This window comes from Petromyzon marinus, unplaced genomic scaffold (assembly GCF_048934315.1).
Source record: "Petromyzon marinus isolate PM22_M1 ecotype Great Lakes invasive population unplaced genomic scaffold, UKy_Petmar_22M1.pri1.0 PM_Scaffold_77, whole genome shotgun sequence".
NCBI lineage: Eukaryota > Metazoa > Chordata > Hyperoartia > Petromyzontiformes > Petromyzontidae > Petromyzon > Petromyzon marinus.
The window spans coordinates 49188-66383 of NW_027423685.1; the positions used below are offsets into that span (position 1 = coordinate 49188).

A 17196-nucleotide genomic window follows, 5' to 3' on the forward strand; every position below is an offset into this window, starting at 1 on the left:
ACACAGCCCCCACGGGTTTCACCCACACACAGCCCCCACGGGTTTCACCCACACACAGCCCCCACGGGTTTCACCCACACACAGCCCCCACGGGATTCACCCACACACAGCCCCCACGGGATGCACCCACACACAGCCCCCACGGGTTTCACCCACACACAGCCCCCACGGGTTTCACCCACACACAGCCCCCACGGGATTCACCCACACGGAGCCCCCACGGGTTTCACCCACACACAGCCCCCACGGGTTTCACCCACACACAGCCCCCACGGGTTTCACCCACACACAGCCCCCACGGGATTCACCCACACACAGCCCCCACGGGTTTCACCCACACAGCCCCCACGGGTTTCACCCACACGGAGCCCCCACGGGTTTCACCCACACAGAGCCCCCACGGGTTTCACTCACACACAGCCCCCACGGGTTTCACCCACACACAGCCCCCACGGGTTTCACCCACACACAGCCCCCAGGGGTTTCACCCACGCACAGCCCCCACGGGTTTCACCCACATGGAGCGGTAGCATAACTTGTCTGACCGATCATCTCGTGATTAACATCGACACCAAAATCGCGATTCTGATCCACACATCAAGAGGTATTCAGAGGCAGCTGGTGAGCGTTCCATACCCGTGGAGGAGACTGGAGTGCCCGGATGCAAGCCACGCGTGCGAGGGGGCAACGCTCCATCCCACGCCAAAGGCACACATGGGAATTAGTCCACACTTTACTGCACCGCCTTCTCTTGGCGAGCTCAAGGTGCCTTTTATTAGCACGGTTGGCTTACGTACGCTGCGAAAGAAGTTAACCTATGTACGAGCATGCACACGAACATCTCCTCAGCACCCATGGAAGGGACGGAGGTCTGGCGATGCGTGCGTGTTCCACCAACGCAGGGTGTACCTGTGTGTGCGTGATCCATCAACACAGGGCGTACCTGTGCGTGCTTGAGCCATCAACGCAGGGCGTACCTGTGTGTGCGTGATCCACCAACGCAGGGCGTACCTGTGCGTGTTCCACCAACGCAGGGCGTATCTGTGTGTGTGTGATCCACCAACGCAGGGCGTACCTGTGCGTGCGTGTTCCACCAACGCAGGGCGTACCTGTGTGTGCGTGATCCACCAACGCAGGGCGTACCTGTGTGTGCGTGTTCCACCAACGCAGGGCGAACCTGTGTGTGCGTGTTCCACCAACGCAGGGCGTACCTGTGTGTGCGTGATCCACCAATGCAGGGCGTACCTGTGTGTGCGTGATCCATCAACGCAGGGCGTACCTGTGTGTGCGTGATCCATCAACGCAGGGCGTACCTGTGCGTACGTGATCCACCAATGCAGGGCGTACCTGTGCGTACATGATCCACCAATGCAGGGCATACCTGTGCAGGGTGGCGTTGAGCTGCAGCAGGAATGCGAGCGCCGAGTTCAGGCCGCCGACACTCTGCAGCTTCATGTCGAGCTCCTCCAGCGTCTCGGTGAGGCCACGGAGACGCAAGGCCAGCGGCTCTGCAGAGTCACAGGGTGACCGGTACTGCTTCCGCTCTACGTGCGTGCGTGTGGTGGTGATGGTGGTGGTCGTGGTGGTGGTAATGGTGGTGATGGTGGTGATGCCGGTAGTCGTGGTGGTCACGGTAATGCTAGTTGTGATGATGATGGTGGTGATGGTGGTGATGCCAGTGATGGTGTTGATGATGATGGTGATGATGGTGGTGATGATGGTGGTTTTGATGGTGGTGATGATGGTGGTGATGCCGGTGGTGATGGTGGTGATGCCGGTGGTGATGGTGGTGGCATTGGTGGTGGCAGTGGCTCTCACACCGGTCTCGGGGAAGCTGTTGCTCAGTGCCTCTGGCCGCTTGGTGGATGCGCACCAATGGAGGAGATTCACGGCCATGAGCAGTGCCAGGGCCATGCACAGCAGCAGCACTCCCCTGCCAACACGTCCACGAAGCGGTGGCGTAGTGGTTAGCGCAACGTGCGACGGACCCGGCCACCCAAGTTCCATTCTCGCTCAACGCCAGTCGCGAATATCCAAACAAATCTTGGGTCCTTCCCGAGGTCGACTCCGGCTGAAATAATTATTACTGCAATTAGTTCGGTGTGTGAACATTACCACTCAGGAGACAAAGGCATGGTGGTGAACACACCCAACCCCTCTAATCGGTGCTCGCTAACAGCACTTGCCCCAATAGGTATGTGTAGGCTACACGGGAGATCGTTGTCTGCGGAAGGGCACATAGCTGCGTGGGAATGCATCTAATTAGATATGGCAAACTCAATTAGTTTTGTTGGCAGCGCTCCAATTGTAAATTGGCCGCATTGGACGCAGCATTGTTAATCCGGAGCCCACTCTGTGCAGCTATAATGGCCTGGGAAAGTTCCTGGGAAGTTTCTTAAACCACAGCGAGAAACCCACATTACGCGCGCCTGTCTTAGCCCTAATCACCGCGAGGAAGCCAAAGCTGCACACCAACGGGGTCAACCAGGCTGAGCTCTGCCGGACCGCCCGTGGGCCGGCAGAGCTCAGCCTGGTTGGGAGCTTAGCGCGATTGGGAGCGTAGTGCGATTGGGAGCGCAGCGGGTTTGGGAGCGTAGCATGATTGGGAGCGTAGCGGGTTTGGGAGCGTAGCGGGTTTGGGAGCGTATTGCCATTGGGAACGTAGCGGGTTTGGGAATGTAGCGGGTTTGGGAGCGTATTGCGATTGGGAGCGTAGCGGGTTTGGGAACGTAGCACGATTGGAAGCGCGTAGGCGCGCAGTTGTGGCGCGTGGCTGGAAGGCCGTGTGTTGTGCTCGCTCCTTGCTTCTCGTGATAAGGACTTCGTGGTTTGTTGATTGATGTCGACGTAGAGAGATTGTTAAAACAAATGAAATTGCGGCATGAAAATAATAGCAGGCAGTGAGGAGTAAACTTTAAACTTTTTTTTTATCAGATAAGGCCCAGGGAGCTATTGGCTCTTTTTCAGAAGTGCCCTGGCCACATAGCCCCCTGGCCACGTAGCCCCCTGGCCACGTAGCCCCCTGGCCACATAGCCCCCTGGCCACGCAGCCCCTGGCCACGTAGCCCCCTGGCCACGTAGACCCCTGGCCACGTGGACCCCAGTGAAGTGGCTTATCGCGTGAACATTCATAGCGGCAATATTCTGAACGCATGTTGATTCTAAATGTGGAGGTGAAAAACCGGAGGACGAGCAGAAAAATCCAAGCAGCTATGGGGAGAGAAAGACACGCATGCTCCAAATATACAGCAGGTGTCAGGGTAGGGATCGCACATACAACCTCCTATATACCAAGTGAGGTAGTTAACATCTCCTAGTCACTGTGGCACCTCACACACAAGATGGGTCGACATATGTCTCTTACTCCATGGTCTGCTGGCGAGTGATGAAAGAGACAACAGACCTGAGATGCTCACTCATTACACTGGTCTACTATGTTTTAGACGTCGTCTGCTTCAGAGATTAAATGTGCTGTTTATTATGGATTTTGATGTGCTGAATTCAAATATGACAATTAAAACAACTGATTGGCTATTGTTCCAAAAATATGTAAGTTTACATTTTACGTCTATGTATATTGTGTAGATAACAGTTTCTCAAAGATTGTAAACCTAGGTCTTTTTATGTGTTTATGGTTGCTTTACATGATAACAGGTCACCTGTCCTGTCCATGTAACACTTTAAAAATCAGCAAAAGGGTTGTATAAATAAAATGTATTATGAAACAAAAGGCAAAAATCTATTATGTATATATATAAGTACATAGTTTAGTCTTTATTCAGTGGCTACTCGGCACTTCTTGGCTTGTCTCTTGTATTGATTAAATGGAGCGTCTTCTTGTCACTGTCCAGCAATAGTTTGCAAGCATTGATGGGCTCCATTTGCCCTGACAGCGTTTCCCCATTGTTGCAATGTCCTGGTGAAATCGCTCGCCATGCTCGTCGCTCACTGCTCTGCAGTTCGGTGGGAAAAAAATCTGAGTGAAATTTTTTTTATTTTTAGTGACATGTTGCAACCAAGGCTTTAGTAAGCCTTGAGGTTTTCCACCATCTCCCTGTAGTCGTCTGCCTTGTTGTGTCCGAGACAATGTGTTGCCACTAACTGGAAGGCGTTCCATGCCGTCTTTTCCTTGTCACGCAGTGCACTATCAAATGCATCATCTCGAAGAAGTTCACGAATCTGAGGACCAACAAAGACACCTTCCTTTATCTTAGCTTCACTTAACCTTGGAAATGTTCCACGGAGGTACTTGAAAGCTGCTTGTGTTTTGTCCATGGCTTTGGCAAAGTTCTTCATCAGACCCAGCTTCATGTGTAAGGGTGGTAACAAAATCTTATTTGATTCAACAAGTGGTGGATTAACACTTTTCCTCCCAGGCACCAATGACTCTCGGAGTGGCCAATCTATCTTGATGTAGTGGGAATCTCTCGCGTGACTAACCTATTCGCAGAGAAAACAGCAGTACTCTGTGTAATCCAGTCTGCAGACCAAGCAAAAGAGCAACAACCTTCAAATCGCCACAAAGCTGTCACTGATGGTCATAGTTTATGCACCTCAAAAGTTGTTTCATGTTGTCATAGATTGCTTTCACATGGACTCCATGACCAACTGGAATTGATGGCAAAAACATTGCCATTATGCAGTAAAACAGCTTTAAGACTCATCGTTGATGATTCAATGAAGTCTCCACTCATCTGGATCATGAACCACCGATGTTGTTGCAGGCTACAAGATCGCCTTCCATGACGAAAAATTAGACAAGATTATTTTGATGGTCACGGAACATGGCAACCCTAACATCACCTGCCAGGAGATTCCACTGCTGCAGTCTGGAGTTCAACAGCTCTGCCTTCCTACTCTTGGGTAGTTCCAAATACCTGACAAGGTCATTCAGTTCACCTTGTGTTATGAGGTGTGGTTCAGAGGAGGGGGATGGTATAAAAGCTGGGTCATGTGACCGTGATGGTTCAGGACCAGAAGTTTCATCCTCTTCCTCATCTGACTCAAGTGAGAATGATTCTGGTGCATCAGGAACCGGCAGTCCTTCTCCGTGGGGTACTGGGCGAATCGCAGATGGAATGTTTTGATAATGCACAGTCCACTTTTTCTTCTTGAGACACCTTTCCCAACTGGAGGCGCCATGCAGAAGTAACAATTGCTGATATGATCTGTTGGCTCTCTCATCATTGGCACTGCAAAAGGCATAGATTTATTTTTCAATCGCTGGCAGAGATGTGGTGTACAAGTGTTGCACCTATGTGTGGGGCCCATATCTTGTCCTGATATCCAATTTTGCAGCCAAATAAAGGTGATAGGCTTTCTTAACCATAGTGGTTATATTGCGCTTTTGTCATGCAAAAGTCACTTCACCATAAACATAGAAGAAGTTAACTGCTTTGCTCACACAAGCACGAGGCATCTCTGCTGACTTTGGCTAAACAGAAATGGGTCCCTTTGCAAAATCAAACACTGACAAATAAGAGAGCACGACACTGTATGCTTTCTCGAGCTGATATAGGGCAATTTGTTCACCAAAAGGATGTAAAAGCCTAGTTATGTTTGCATCATCCATGACTTGAGGAATAACATGAAACAATTCATATAATGTATGGTGGAATACCAGGTTCAGATTGATTCATTGTTTTGATCAAATAGCAAGTACTGCCTAAAGCCGGTTATAGATGTATTCATAGATACAAAGATGCATTTGAGTAATTTCTGGTTTAAATTGAGATTCCCTCCCTTTATAACTCACGTATCCTCCGTCCATTTCCAAGTCAAGGGTCATATATACTGACCCAGCAGCATATTGAAAACTAGAGCCAATCAACAGTTTTAAGGGGCCGCCCATAAATGACGTCACGCACCTGGGGGGGGGGGTCAGACATTTGTGACGATGTGTGAAGAGGGGGGAGGGGGTTTGAGAAATGTGACGTCACATCAAAATGCGCAACTTAAAATAAATATAGACAACACGTTCTACTGCATTAAATATACTTTTTAATAAATGTTTCTCCTACAACATCAGAGTGCATCGCCACATTAAACACGCACTACAATGAGAATAGTTTAAAGCGATTTGAAGCATGTTTTTTTTGGGAGGGGGGGGGCAGAGCTTTATGATGTCATATTTGAGGGGGGGGGGGTCTGACTTTTTGTGACGCCGTGTGACGATGGGGAAGGGGGGTCAAAAAATCGTCCATAGTTTTCATTTTCAGTGACCCAGAATTAGTAAAGTTGGACTACATTTATTTCGGAAGCATTTCGGCTGTAGACCAGTGTTATTTGTAAACTCACGTGGAACCTCCGATTCCCAGCCTGGCTTCCTCCACTGACCATGTGAAACGGATCTTGAACATATCGCCTGACGGTCAGCCCCCCCCCCGTTGTCTACGGCTGGGCTGGAGTTTTGTAAAACTCAATGCAGAACCAAATGTCACGCGATCTGGGTTTTGTTTTTTGCGCAGTCACCGATACTGGGCTCAGACCATCGACTCGCTGCACTTGGGAACCCGGTTTCATCGCAACACAGTCCATGTGCGAGTCTACGGGTCTCTGTTTGAGTCTATGGGTCTCTGTGTGAGTCTACGGGTCTCTGTGCGAGTCTATGGGTCTCTGTGTGAGTCTACGGGTCTCTGTGCGAGTCTATGGGTCTCTGTGCGAGTCTACGTGTCTCTGTGTGAGTCTATGGGTCTCTGTGTGAGTCTATGGGTCTCTGTGTGAGTCTATGAGTCTGTGTGAGTCTATGGGTCTGTGTGTGAGTCTACGGGTCTCTGTGCGAGTCTATGGGTCTCTGTGTGAGTCTATGGGTCTCTGTGCGAGTCTATGAGTCTGTGTGAGTCTATGGGTCTGTGTGTGAGTCTACGGGTCTCTGTGTGAGTCTATGGGTCTCTGTGTGAGTCTATGGGTCTCTGTGCGAGTATACGTGTCTCTGTGTGAGTCTATGGGTCTCTGTGTGAGTCTATGAGTCTGTGTGAGTCTATGGGTCTGTGTGTGAGTCTACGGGTCTCTGTGCGAGTCTATGGGTCTCTGTGTGAGTCTATGGGTCTCTGTGCGAGTCTATGAGTCTGTGTGAGTCTATGGGTCTGTGTGAGTCTACGGGTCTCTGTGTGAGTCTATGGGACTCTGTGTGAGTCTATGGGTCTGTGTGTGAGTCTACGGGTCTCTGTGTGAGTCTATGGGTCTCTGTGTGAGTCTATGGGTCTCTGTGTGAGTCTATGGGTCTCTGTGTGAGTCTATGGGTCTCTGTGCGAGTCTATGAGTCTCTGTGAGTCTATGGGTCTGTGTGTGAGTCTACGGGTCTCTGTGTGAGTCTATGGGTCTCTGTGTGAGTCTATGGGTCTCTGTGCGAGTCTATGAGTCTGTGTGAGTCTATGGGTCTGTGTGAGTCTACGGGTCTCTGTGTGAGTTTATGGGTCTCTGTGTGAGTCTATGGGTCTCTGTGTGAGTCTATGGGTCTCTGTGTGAGTCTATGGGTCTCTGTGTGAGTCTATGGGTTTGTGTGTACAAGTCACAACACTCAACACTCGCTCCCCGGACTCGCACTCACCTCCCCACCTCCCCACGCACGCGCGCGCCCTCACCTTTGTCTGCGCGGGAACCCACAGACGCGGACCACTTGCATCCTCCTCTCTCCACTTGTCTCCCTCTACCTCGGCGATAGCAGCTGGCGCAATGGCAACAAGACCGAGTTGGAGGGGGGGGGTGAAGAGGATTGAGAGGAGAGCGACAGAGGGGGGAGGCGCTTCCACCACCACCACGATCAGCGTCTCCAGGGCGACATCCACCTGGCGGGGCGGAGGCCGACGTAGCCCCTCCCCCTTCTCTCCACAGCTCCTCCCCCTCTCCACAGCTCCTCCCCCTCTCTCCAGAGCTCCATCCCCCCCCTCTCCACAGCCCCCCCCCCTCAGCTCCATCCCCCCCCCCCCTCCACAGCTCCATCCCCCCCCCTCTCCACAGCCCCCCCCTCCTCTCTCCACAGCTCCCTCCCCCCCCTCTCCACAGCTCCATCCCCCCCCCTCTCCACAGCCCCCCCCTCCTCTCTCCACAGCTCCATCCCCCCCCTCTCCACAGCTCCCCCCCTCTCTCCACAGCTCCATTCCCCTCTCCACAGCTCCATCCCCCCCCTCTCTCCACAGCTCCATCCCCCCCCCTCTCTCCACAGCTCCATCCCCCCCCCTCTCTCCACAGCTCCATCCCCCCCCCTCTCTCCACAGCTCCATCCCCCCCCCTCTCTCCACAGCTCCATCCCCCCCTCTCTCCACAGCTCCATCCCCCCCCTCTCCACAGCTCCACCCCCCCCCCTCTCCACAGCTCCATCCCCCCCCTCTCCACAGCTCCATCCCCCCCCTCTCCACAGCTCCATCCCCCCCCTCTCCACAGCTCCATCCCCCCCCTCTCCACAGCTCCATCCCCCCCCTCTCCACAGCTCCATCCCCCCCCTCTCCACAGCTCCATCCCCCCCCTCTCCACAGCTCCATCCCCCCCTCTCCACAGCTCCATCCCCCCCCTCTCCACAGCTCCATCCCCCCCCTCTCTCCACAGCTCCATCCCCCCCTCCTCTCCACAGCTCCATCCCCCCCCCTCTCCACAGCTCCCCCCCTCTCTCCACAGCCCCCCCCCTCTCTCCACAGCCCCCCCCCTCTCCACAGCTCCCTCCCCCTCTCTCCACAACCCCCCCCCTCTCCACGCCCCCCCCCTCTCTCCACAGCTCCCTCCCCCAATCGCAGTGGAATCTCCCTCGACACCCGGATTTCTTTATCCCGACTCCTTTCCTCCTCCCCACTCTCCTTCACTTCGCCTCTCTCAACTCTCCGCCTCCCTCTCAACTCTCTCATCACTTTGCCCAACCATCACCCTCCACCCTCATCCCACGAATATCACAGCCTCCTCTGCCGGGCACCATCCTCCACGTGCAGCAGCATTTACATGGCAGACCAACTCAGTCGTTTGTGTCAATCTTGAGCTCTCCAATCCATACCAACTGCGTGCCATCTATATGTATGTCTCAAGACTCTAAACTAAACGGTGCATTTCATTTTACCAGGTAAAGCCCTCTGAGCTATATAACACATTTTTCTGAAGCGACCTGGCCATCACAAATGATAGCTAGACGAAGTGGCTTATCATCACGTGAGCATTTAAGGTATCCCGCAAATATTCTTAACGTGATTTTTTCATTCTAAATGCGGAGGGGAAAACCAAAGGACCCGACCCGGATACAAATCCACGTGACCACGGGTAGAAGATGCAAAATCCAAATATACAGGCGTCGGGGTTGGGATCAAACCCACATCTTGTGTGCCAGGCTAGTTCACATCTTCTTGCCACTCTGGCAAGAGGGGCGATGCTGCTGCTGCGTGCGATTCGAGTCATTTGCAGGGGATTTCTTAGCACGGGGATGTAACGCGGCCACTCGCATTTGACAATGTGTCATATGTGGAGCCGAGTGGACTTGCCGATGACCGGTACCAGCGGTGTCAAGATCGGACTCTGTGGAGGAGGCTCGTGAAGGACGCTGCTGCGACTGGGCAGTTGGAGGCAGTCGCCCTCCAGCAACGGACAGAGGAGCGACGCTCACAACAACGTGTGGAGCGCCCAGCGGCTAACACACAGCAAGTTGGCATGGGGGGGGGGGCACAGCTGGGTGCATCTGCCAGTCAACTCGGTCAACCCATGGCGCCTGCTGGGTCTGTCCTGCAACATGTCAGCGGGTGAGCCTTCGAAGCGTCCACGTGGCTTTGACGTGCACATCGCCTGGCACAGCGTCGTGGCGGCGGCGGCTGCTGCTGTTGAGTGAAGGCTTCTGATGCGTCGCTGTGAAGGCAGAGGCTTGAATACGTGCACTCGTGAGCGTCAGCAAACGGGGGGGGGAGGTGGACAGCGCCTGCACCCATCACTTGGACATCGCACGAAGACTGCAAGACGTTCGTACCGCTCGCATTGTAACCACCGCACACGCCTCCATCGACCACAGGATTTATTATCATCAGTTCCACTTGATTACACACCCAGGCACGTCTCACCGAGTCTCAAGACTCACGTTCAGGAGGGTCCGGTCGGGTGTTTCGCAGTTAGGGGGGTGAAGTTGTTGCTGCTGCAGTGACCCCAGTCGAGTGATCTGCAGGGCTCATCTCTCAGCATTGGCTGGGGGATGTGGTTGTGGCCAAAATCAGTGCCACTGCTCGCGTGTGTGCATGGGTTTAGCTATGGGGAGGAAACCGGAGAGGCCGGAGGCAAACCCCATGCAGAACGGGGGGGGGGGGGGGGGTAGAGACAACAAAGACCCCCCCGTGAAGCCTTAACAGACTGCTGGGGCAAGTGCCGTTCGTGAGCAACACCTATGAAGGCCGGCACGACACACGAGGGGGTTTGTGGCGAACACCAGGCCCTGCCGCCCTTGTCTCCCGAGTGGCGATGTTTACTACGCACTACACCAGGTACTCATTTGAGGCAGAGTCCACCTAGGGGAGGCCCAGGACAGGTTCAGATAATCGTCACCGGTGTTGGTGGCCGTGAGTGGGAATCTAACTTGGGTTTACCAAGTTTGTAGTGCAGCGTAGCGCTAACCGCTGAAGAGACCACCACACTGACACACGCACACACAAGAACACACGCACGCACAAGAACACGCGCTCCACAACATAATGGATGCACGAGTTGGGAATCGAACCGAGGGTGAGCTTCTTGCTGCTGAACCCGACGGAAAGCAACAGCCAACAATTCCTCCTCCCTCAAAGTCGCACAATACACGCCTGTGGTCGGTCCCTGCCAACATCCCGCCGGCCACACGGCCTTAGCAGCGTTATATTTTTGGGTTACGGATGCAAGCAAAACTCTGGACTCGGGGTTTTGACTGTCTCATCAGCATTATAAAACGAGTGACTGCGATGAGATGCAACTCCTAGACGGCCGCGTGACCGAAGGGATGTGTTAAAAAAATATATACTTGTTTATTTAGAGGGACGGGCACGGTAAGGACTTTTTCAATCTAGATTTGAAAACTAATTTATTAACAACTTGTTGTGTTTAGTTTGTTGTCCTCCCCCGCACCTCCGATGAGCACGGTTGGCCGACGTACGGTGCGAAAAGAAGTTAAACGTAGACACACACGTACACGCGTGAATATACTTCACTGCCGTAGTTACGAGTCGTTTGGCAAGGTTGCGTGCGGTGGGGTAAAGTGTGGGTACATCCCACCTCTACCCTCCAATGTCTTGGCACGACGTTGAAGAGTAGACCAAATCCTCCTCCATAAAGAGTTTTTTTTTGGTTAGATCGGGGAAATATAAATGTGGTTAAACCCGACACAGAAATTTAGTAAAGTTTGTCACGTTAATAAAACATGCCAATTCGTTACTAATACAGCAATAACCGGTCGTGCGTTGTAGAGTTATCCCACAACATTTACAATTCGAGTAGCCTTGACATTTCCCCAGTTTATACAACCAGCCTCATGAGGCGAGTCAGAGTTGTGGAGAAATCCTCCTCCTGTTTTGGTCTTAAATAGAGGGGATAAATGTGATGTCGTCACCTGTGAGCCAATCAGATGGGAACAATATAACCCAAAAAACCTCCATTATGGATATTGGCCGCGAAAGCCTACGTTAAACAAATCCTCCTCTACTGCACATCACCACGTGTCCCACCCATCATAACAACCTCATCCCCCTGCGATTCCTGACGTCTAAGTTGCTTCGCTCCATCCTCCTCCACTGGCACACCACGTGTCCCGTACACGCAAACAAGGCGGCGGCGGGGCTTCCACAGGCCTCTCCGTGCCGAGCCCCCATCATCACTCAGCGTCCACAGAGAAGCAGTCGGCATGTGGTAGGATAACAACGGTCAACACCACACCACCACTGCCACCACCGCCACCGCAATAATCGCCAACCACGAACCCTTGCAACTAAGCAGCGGACGCATCACCGCTCCCTTGCGCTACTACCGACCCAATGCACCGAGTTCGATTCCCGGCCACGGCTATTAAACGTTGGTGGAGAGCGAAGTCTCAACCGTTTGTGAAGCTCCTCTCCCCCCCTGCTACCCTAGTGGTGGTGGTAGTGCCTTACGCCGGCATGAGCAGCGATGCACAGAGCACAACATAGGACTTGCTTCCCTACAGTACCGACTCAACCCTCGTTGCGCTCTCATCCAATGACCAACGTTGATCGTGCCGATTATTGCTGGCCACCTCGACGCTTTGGGCCGGTGCTTAGGGGCTGTGTACAAAAAAAATAAACACACACACACACCTCGGCTCAAGTGCTGGAGGGAGTGGGTTGGCGATCGCCGCCATAGTGATTGTATCAGTTTGAGTGAATCAGTGTGTGTGAGTGTATCAGTGTGTGTGAGTGTATCAGTGTGTGTGAATGTATCAGTGTGTGTGAGAGTATCAGTGTGTGTGCGTGAGTGTATCAGTGTGTGTGAGTGAATCAGTGTATGTGAGTGAGTGTATCAGTGTGTGTGAGTGAGTGTATCAGTGTGTGTGAGTGAGTGTATCAGTGTGTGTGAGTGTATCAGTGTGTGTGAATGTATCAGTGTGTGTGCGTGAGTGTATCAGTGTGTGTGAGTGAATCAGTGTATGTGAGTGAGTGTATCAGTGTGTGTGAGTGAGTGTATCAGTGTGTGTGAGTGTATCAGTGTGTGTGCATGAGTGTATCAGTGTGTGTGAGTGAGTGTATCAGTGTGTGTGAGTGAGTGTATCAGTGTGTGTGCGTGAGTGTAACAGTGTGTATCAGTGCGTGTGTATCAGTGTGTGTGTGAGTGTACCGGTGTGTGTGTGAGTGTATCAGTGTGTGTGCGAGTGTATCGGTGTGTGTGAGTGAGTGTACCGGTGTGTGTGAGTGTATCGGTGTGTGTGAGTGAGTATATCAGTGTGTGAGTGTATCAGTGTGTGTGAGTGATTGTACCGGTGTGTATGAGTGAGTGTATCAGTGTGTGCTGGTGAGTGTACGAGAGGGTGTATGTGCGTGAGTGTGTCAGAGTGTGTGAGTGTATCGGTGTGTGTGTGAGTGTATCAGTGTGTGTGAGAGTGAATGTACAGGTGTGTGTGTGAGTATATCAGTGTGTGTGTGTGTGCGAGTGTATCAGTGTGTGTGCGAGTGTATCAGTGTGTGTGAGTGAGTGTACAGGTGTGTATGTGAGTGTACAGGTGTGTATGTGAGTGTATCAGTGTGTGTGTGAGTGTACAGGTGTGTGTGAGTGCATCAGTGTGTGAGTAAGTGTAACAGTGTGTGTGAGCGAGTGTACCGGTGTGTGTGTGAGTGTATCAGTGTGTGTGAGTGAGTGTATCAGTGTGTGTGAGTGTATCAGTGTGTGAGTGAGTGTATGAGAGGGTGTGTATGAGTTTGTCAGAGTGTGTGAGTGAGTGTATCAGTATGTGTGAGTGAGTGTAACAGTGTGTGTGCGTGAGTGTATCGGAGTGTGTGAGTGTATCGGTGTGTGTGTGTGTGAGTGTATCTGTGTGTGAGTGTACCGGTATGTGAGTGAGTGTACCGGTGTGTGTGTGAGTTAGTGTACAGGTGTGTGTGTGTGTATCAGTGTGTGTGTGAGTGTACAGGTGTGTGTGTGTGTGAGTGTATCAGTGTGTGTGTGTGAGTGTATCAGTGTGTGTGAGTGTACCGGTGTGTGAGTGAATCGGTGTGTGTGTGAGTGTATCAGTATGTGTGAGTGTACCGGTGTGTGTGAGTGTACAGGTGTGTGTGTGTGTGAGTATATCAGTGTGTGTGTGTGCGTGAGTGTACCGGTGTGTGTCTGAGTGTATCAGTGTGTGTGAGTGTGTATCAGTGTGTGTGCGAGTTTGTATCAGTGTGTGTGTGAGTGTATCTGAGTGTGTTGGAGTGAGTATCTGTGTGTGTGAGTGTACCAGTGTGTGTGTGAGTGTATCAGTGTGTGTGAGTGTACCGGTGTGTGTGTGAGTGTATCAGTGTGTGTGTGAGTGTATCAGTGTGTGTGTGTGTGTATCAGAGTGTGTGTGAGTGAGTGTATCTGTGTGAGTGAGTGTACCGGTGTGTGTGTGAGTGTATCAGTGTGTGTGAGTGAGTGTATGAGTGTGTGTGAGTGAGTGTACGAGAGTGTGTGTGAGTGAGTGTAACAGTGTGTGTGTGTGAGTGTATCAGTGTGCGTGTGAGTGAGTGTACCGGTGTGTGTGTGAGTGTATCAGTGTGTGTGTGAGTGAGCGTACCGGTGTGTGTGTAAGTGTATCAGTGTGTGTGTGTGTAAGTGTATCAGTGTGTGTGTGAGTCAGTGTACCGGTGTGTGAGTGTACCGGTGTGTGAGTGAGTGTACCGGTGTGTGTGTGAGTGTATCAGTGTGTGTGTGAGTGTATCAGTGTGTGAGTGAGTGTATCAGTGTGTGTGAGTGAGTGTATCAGTGTGTGTGAGTGAGTGTATCAGTGTGTGAGTGAGTGTACAGGTGTGTATGTGAGTGTACAGGTGTGTATGTGAGTGTATCAGTGTGTGAGTGAGTGTATCAGTGTGAGTGAGTGTATCGGTGTGTGTGAGTGTACCGATGTGAGTGAGTGTACCGGTGTGTGTGAGTGAGTGTACCGGTGTGTGTGAGTGAGTGTACCGGTGTGTGTGCGTGAGTGTATCAGTGTGTGAGTGAGTGTATCAGTGTGTGTGTGAGTGTATCAGTGTGTGTGTGAGTGTATCAGTGTGTGTGTGAGTGTATCAGTGTGTGTGTGAGTGTATCAGTGTGTGTGTGAGTGTATCAGTGTGTGTGAGTGAGTGTACCGGTGTGCGTGAGTGAGTGTACCAGTGTGTGTGAGTGTATCAGTGTGTGAGTGTACGAGAGGGTGTGTGTGCGTGAGTGTGTCAGAGTGTGTGAGTGAGTGTACCGGTATGTGAGTGAGTGTACCGGTGTGTGTGCGAGTATATCAGTGTGTGTGTGAGTGTATCAGTGTGTGTGTGTGTGTATCAGTGTGTGTGTGTGAGTGTATCAGTGTGTGTGAGTGTATCAGTGTGTGTGAGTGTACCGTTGTGTGAGTGAGTGTACCGGTGTGTGTGTACCGGTGTGTGTGTGAGTGTATCAGTGTGTGTGTGAGTGTATCAGTGTGTGTGTGAGTGTATCAGTGTGTGTGTGCGTGTATCTGTGTGTGTGAGTGAGTGTACCAGTGTGTGTGTGTGTGAGTGTATCAGTGTGTGCGGGTGTATCAGTGTGTGTGTGAGTGTACCAGTGTGTGTGAGTGAGTGTATCTGTGTGAGTGAATGTACCGGTGTGTGTATCAGTGTGTGTGAGCGAGTGTACGAGAGTGTGTGTGTGCGTGAGTGTATCAGAGTGTGTGAGTGAGTGTATCTGTGTGTGTGTGTGTATCTGTGTGTGTGAGTGTACCGGGTGTGTGTGAGTGTATCAGTGTGTGTGAGTGAGTGTACCGGTGTGTGTGAGTGAGTGTATCAATGTGTGTGAGTGAGTGTACCGGTGTGTGTGAGTGTCAGTGTGTGTGTGAGTGTATCAGTGTGTGTGTGAGTGTATCAGTGTGTGTGTGTATCAGAGTGTGTGTGAGTGAGTGTACTGTGTGTGAGTGTATCAGTGTGTGTGAGTGTACCGGTGTGTGTGTGAGTGTATCAGTGTGTGTGTGAGTGTATCAGTGTGTGTGTGTGAGTGTATCAGAGTGTGTGTGAGTGTACCTGTGTGAGTGAGTGTACCGGTGTGTGTGTGAGTGTATCAGTGTGCGAGTGAGTGTATCAGAGTGCATGTGAGTATACCGATGTGAGTGTACCCAAGTGTTTGAGAGTACCGAAATGTGTTTGTGAGTGTACTGGTGTGCGAGTATACCGGAGTATGTGCGAGTGGGTGTGAGTGTATTCCTGTGTATACGTGTGTGTGTACGTGTGTGTGTACATGTATGAGTGTATTTGTACGAGTTTATACATGCCAGTGTATATGTCTATGTATGTGGGAGTGTGTGTATACGTGGGAGTGTATGTGTGAGTATACTTGTGAGTGTACGTGCGAGTGTGTATACGTGCGAGTGTGTATACGTGCGAGTGTGTATACGTGCGAGTGTACGCGAGAGTATACGCATGTGCATGCGAATGTGTAGTGTGTAGGTCTTGTCACGTGCTTGCTACGTGCCACGCGACACCCCGGGGACACCGTTGCATTGACAAGGTCACCGACTCATCGTTCAGTGCGACGCCATTTCATCGAGCGTTGCTGTTCACAGCACGACGGGGGACAATCTGCGCCTCCCCCTCCCCTGCCCGTCCCGGACGGACGTTTCCCCGCCGGTTGGGGGTGTGGGGGGAGAGGGCGCCTCACTTGGCCTCCTCTTCCCGCAGGAACTGGAAGACCGAGGAGAAGTCTTTGGCGGCGTATCCGCGCGCACACATCACGCGGTAGAGCTGGTGCGCCAGCGAGCCCAGCGGCACCGGCGTCTTTGTGTTGGTCGCCGCGTTCTGGGCCAGGCTGAGGTCCTGCACAGACGCATGCACGCACGCAGACACGCATGTAGAGACGGGCACGTGCGCGTACGCAATTGCAGTTAGAAACGCAGAGGCAAGCACACATATAATCACACAGAGACACACGCAGAGACAACAACTGCCATTCTAAGTGGCGGTGATGTCACCACGACGCTTGTGCCAGGCCATGTGCACCTTGAGGCCACGTGAAGTGTCGAACGCCCACGGGCAGGAGGTCACGGGGCAGACCCAGGTGTCACGGGTCGACTGAGATGACTGGCTGGTGCACCACCTGTGCCCCTTACTGTGCCAACCTGCTGTGCTTTAGCCACCCGGCGCTCCGCTCGTTGTTGTGAGCGTCGCTCTTCCGCCCTCCGTTGTTGTTGGAGGGCGACTGCCTCCAACTGCCCAGTAGCGTCCTTCACGAGCCTCCTCCACAGAGGCCGATCTTGACACCGCTGGTACCAGTCATCGGCAAGTCCACTCAGCTCCACGTCCTCCTGTACCACATCACTCCATCTCTTCTCTAGCCCTTGCCGCGCCCGTTTAGCCCCCTCGATCCGGCCGAACAAAAGCTGTTTCGGCATGAGGTGGCTGAGCATGCGGGCTACATGACCCAGCCAACGCAGCCTTGACTGCCGGACAAGCTCATAGATGGGACCTTGCCCAGATCTTTCAAGGATTTGTGAGCTCCTCACACAATCCAGTCTGGTTAAACCCAGGATGGATCGTAGGCAGGCTATACTAAATGTTTCTAACCGGCGAAGATGTTCCATTAAGGGGGTCCACG

General features: G+C 52.4%; 2 protein-coding genes across 3 annotated transcripts in view; both read right to left on the minus strand.

Moving 5' to 3' along the window:
- The window catches only part of LOC116956423 (alpha-1,6-mannosylglycoprotein 6-beta-N-acetylglucosaminyltransferase B-like), a 51231-nt gene extending 43438 nt beyond the window's left edge, over nt 1-7793 (minus strand). For both annotated transcript variants that reach the window (XM_076064819.1, XM_076064818.1), the window contains exons 1-3: nt 7584-7793; nt 1821-1933; nt 1382-1508 (exon numbers count right to left, since the gene is read on the minus strand). In XM_076064819.1, the coding sequence (XP_075920934.1) occupies nt 1382-1508; nt 1821-1933; nt 7584-7624 (281 nt within the window). In that variant the 5' untranslated portion in view covers nt 7625-7793. The remainder of the gene's footprint in view (nt 1-1381; nt 1509-1820; nt 1934-7583) is intronic.
- A 2171-nt stretch (nt 7794-9964) lies between these two features.
- Nucleotides 9965-17196, minus strand: part of HIBADH (3-hydroxyisobutyrate dehydrogenase) — a 30158-nt gene continuing 22926 nt past the window's right edge. The window contains exon 8 of the mRNA XM_032977985.2: nt 9965-16418. Coding sequence (XP_032833876.1) covers nt 16260-16418 — 159 coding nt within the window. The 3' untranslated portion in view covers nt 9965-16259. The remainder of the gene's footprint in view (nt 16419-17196) is intronic.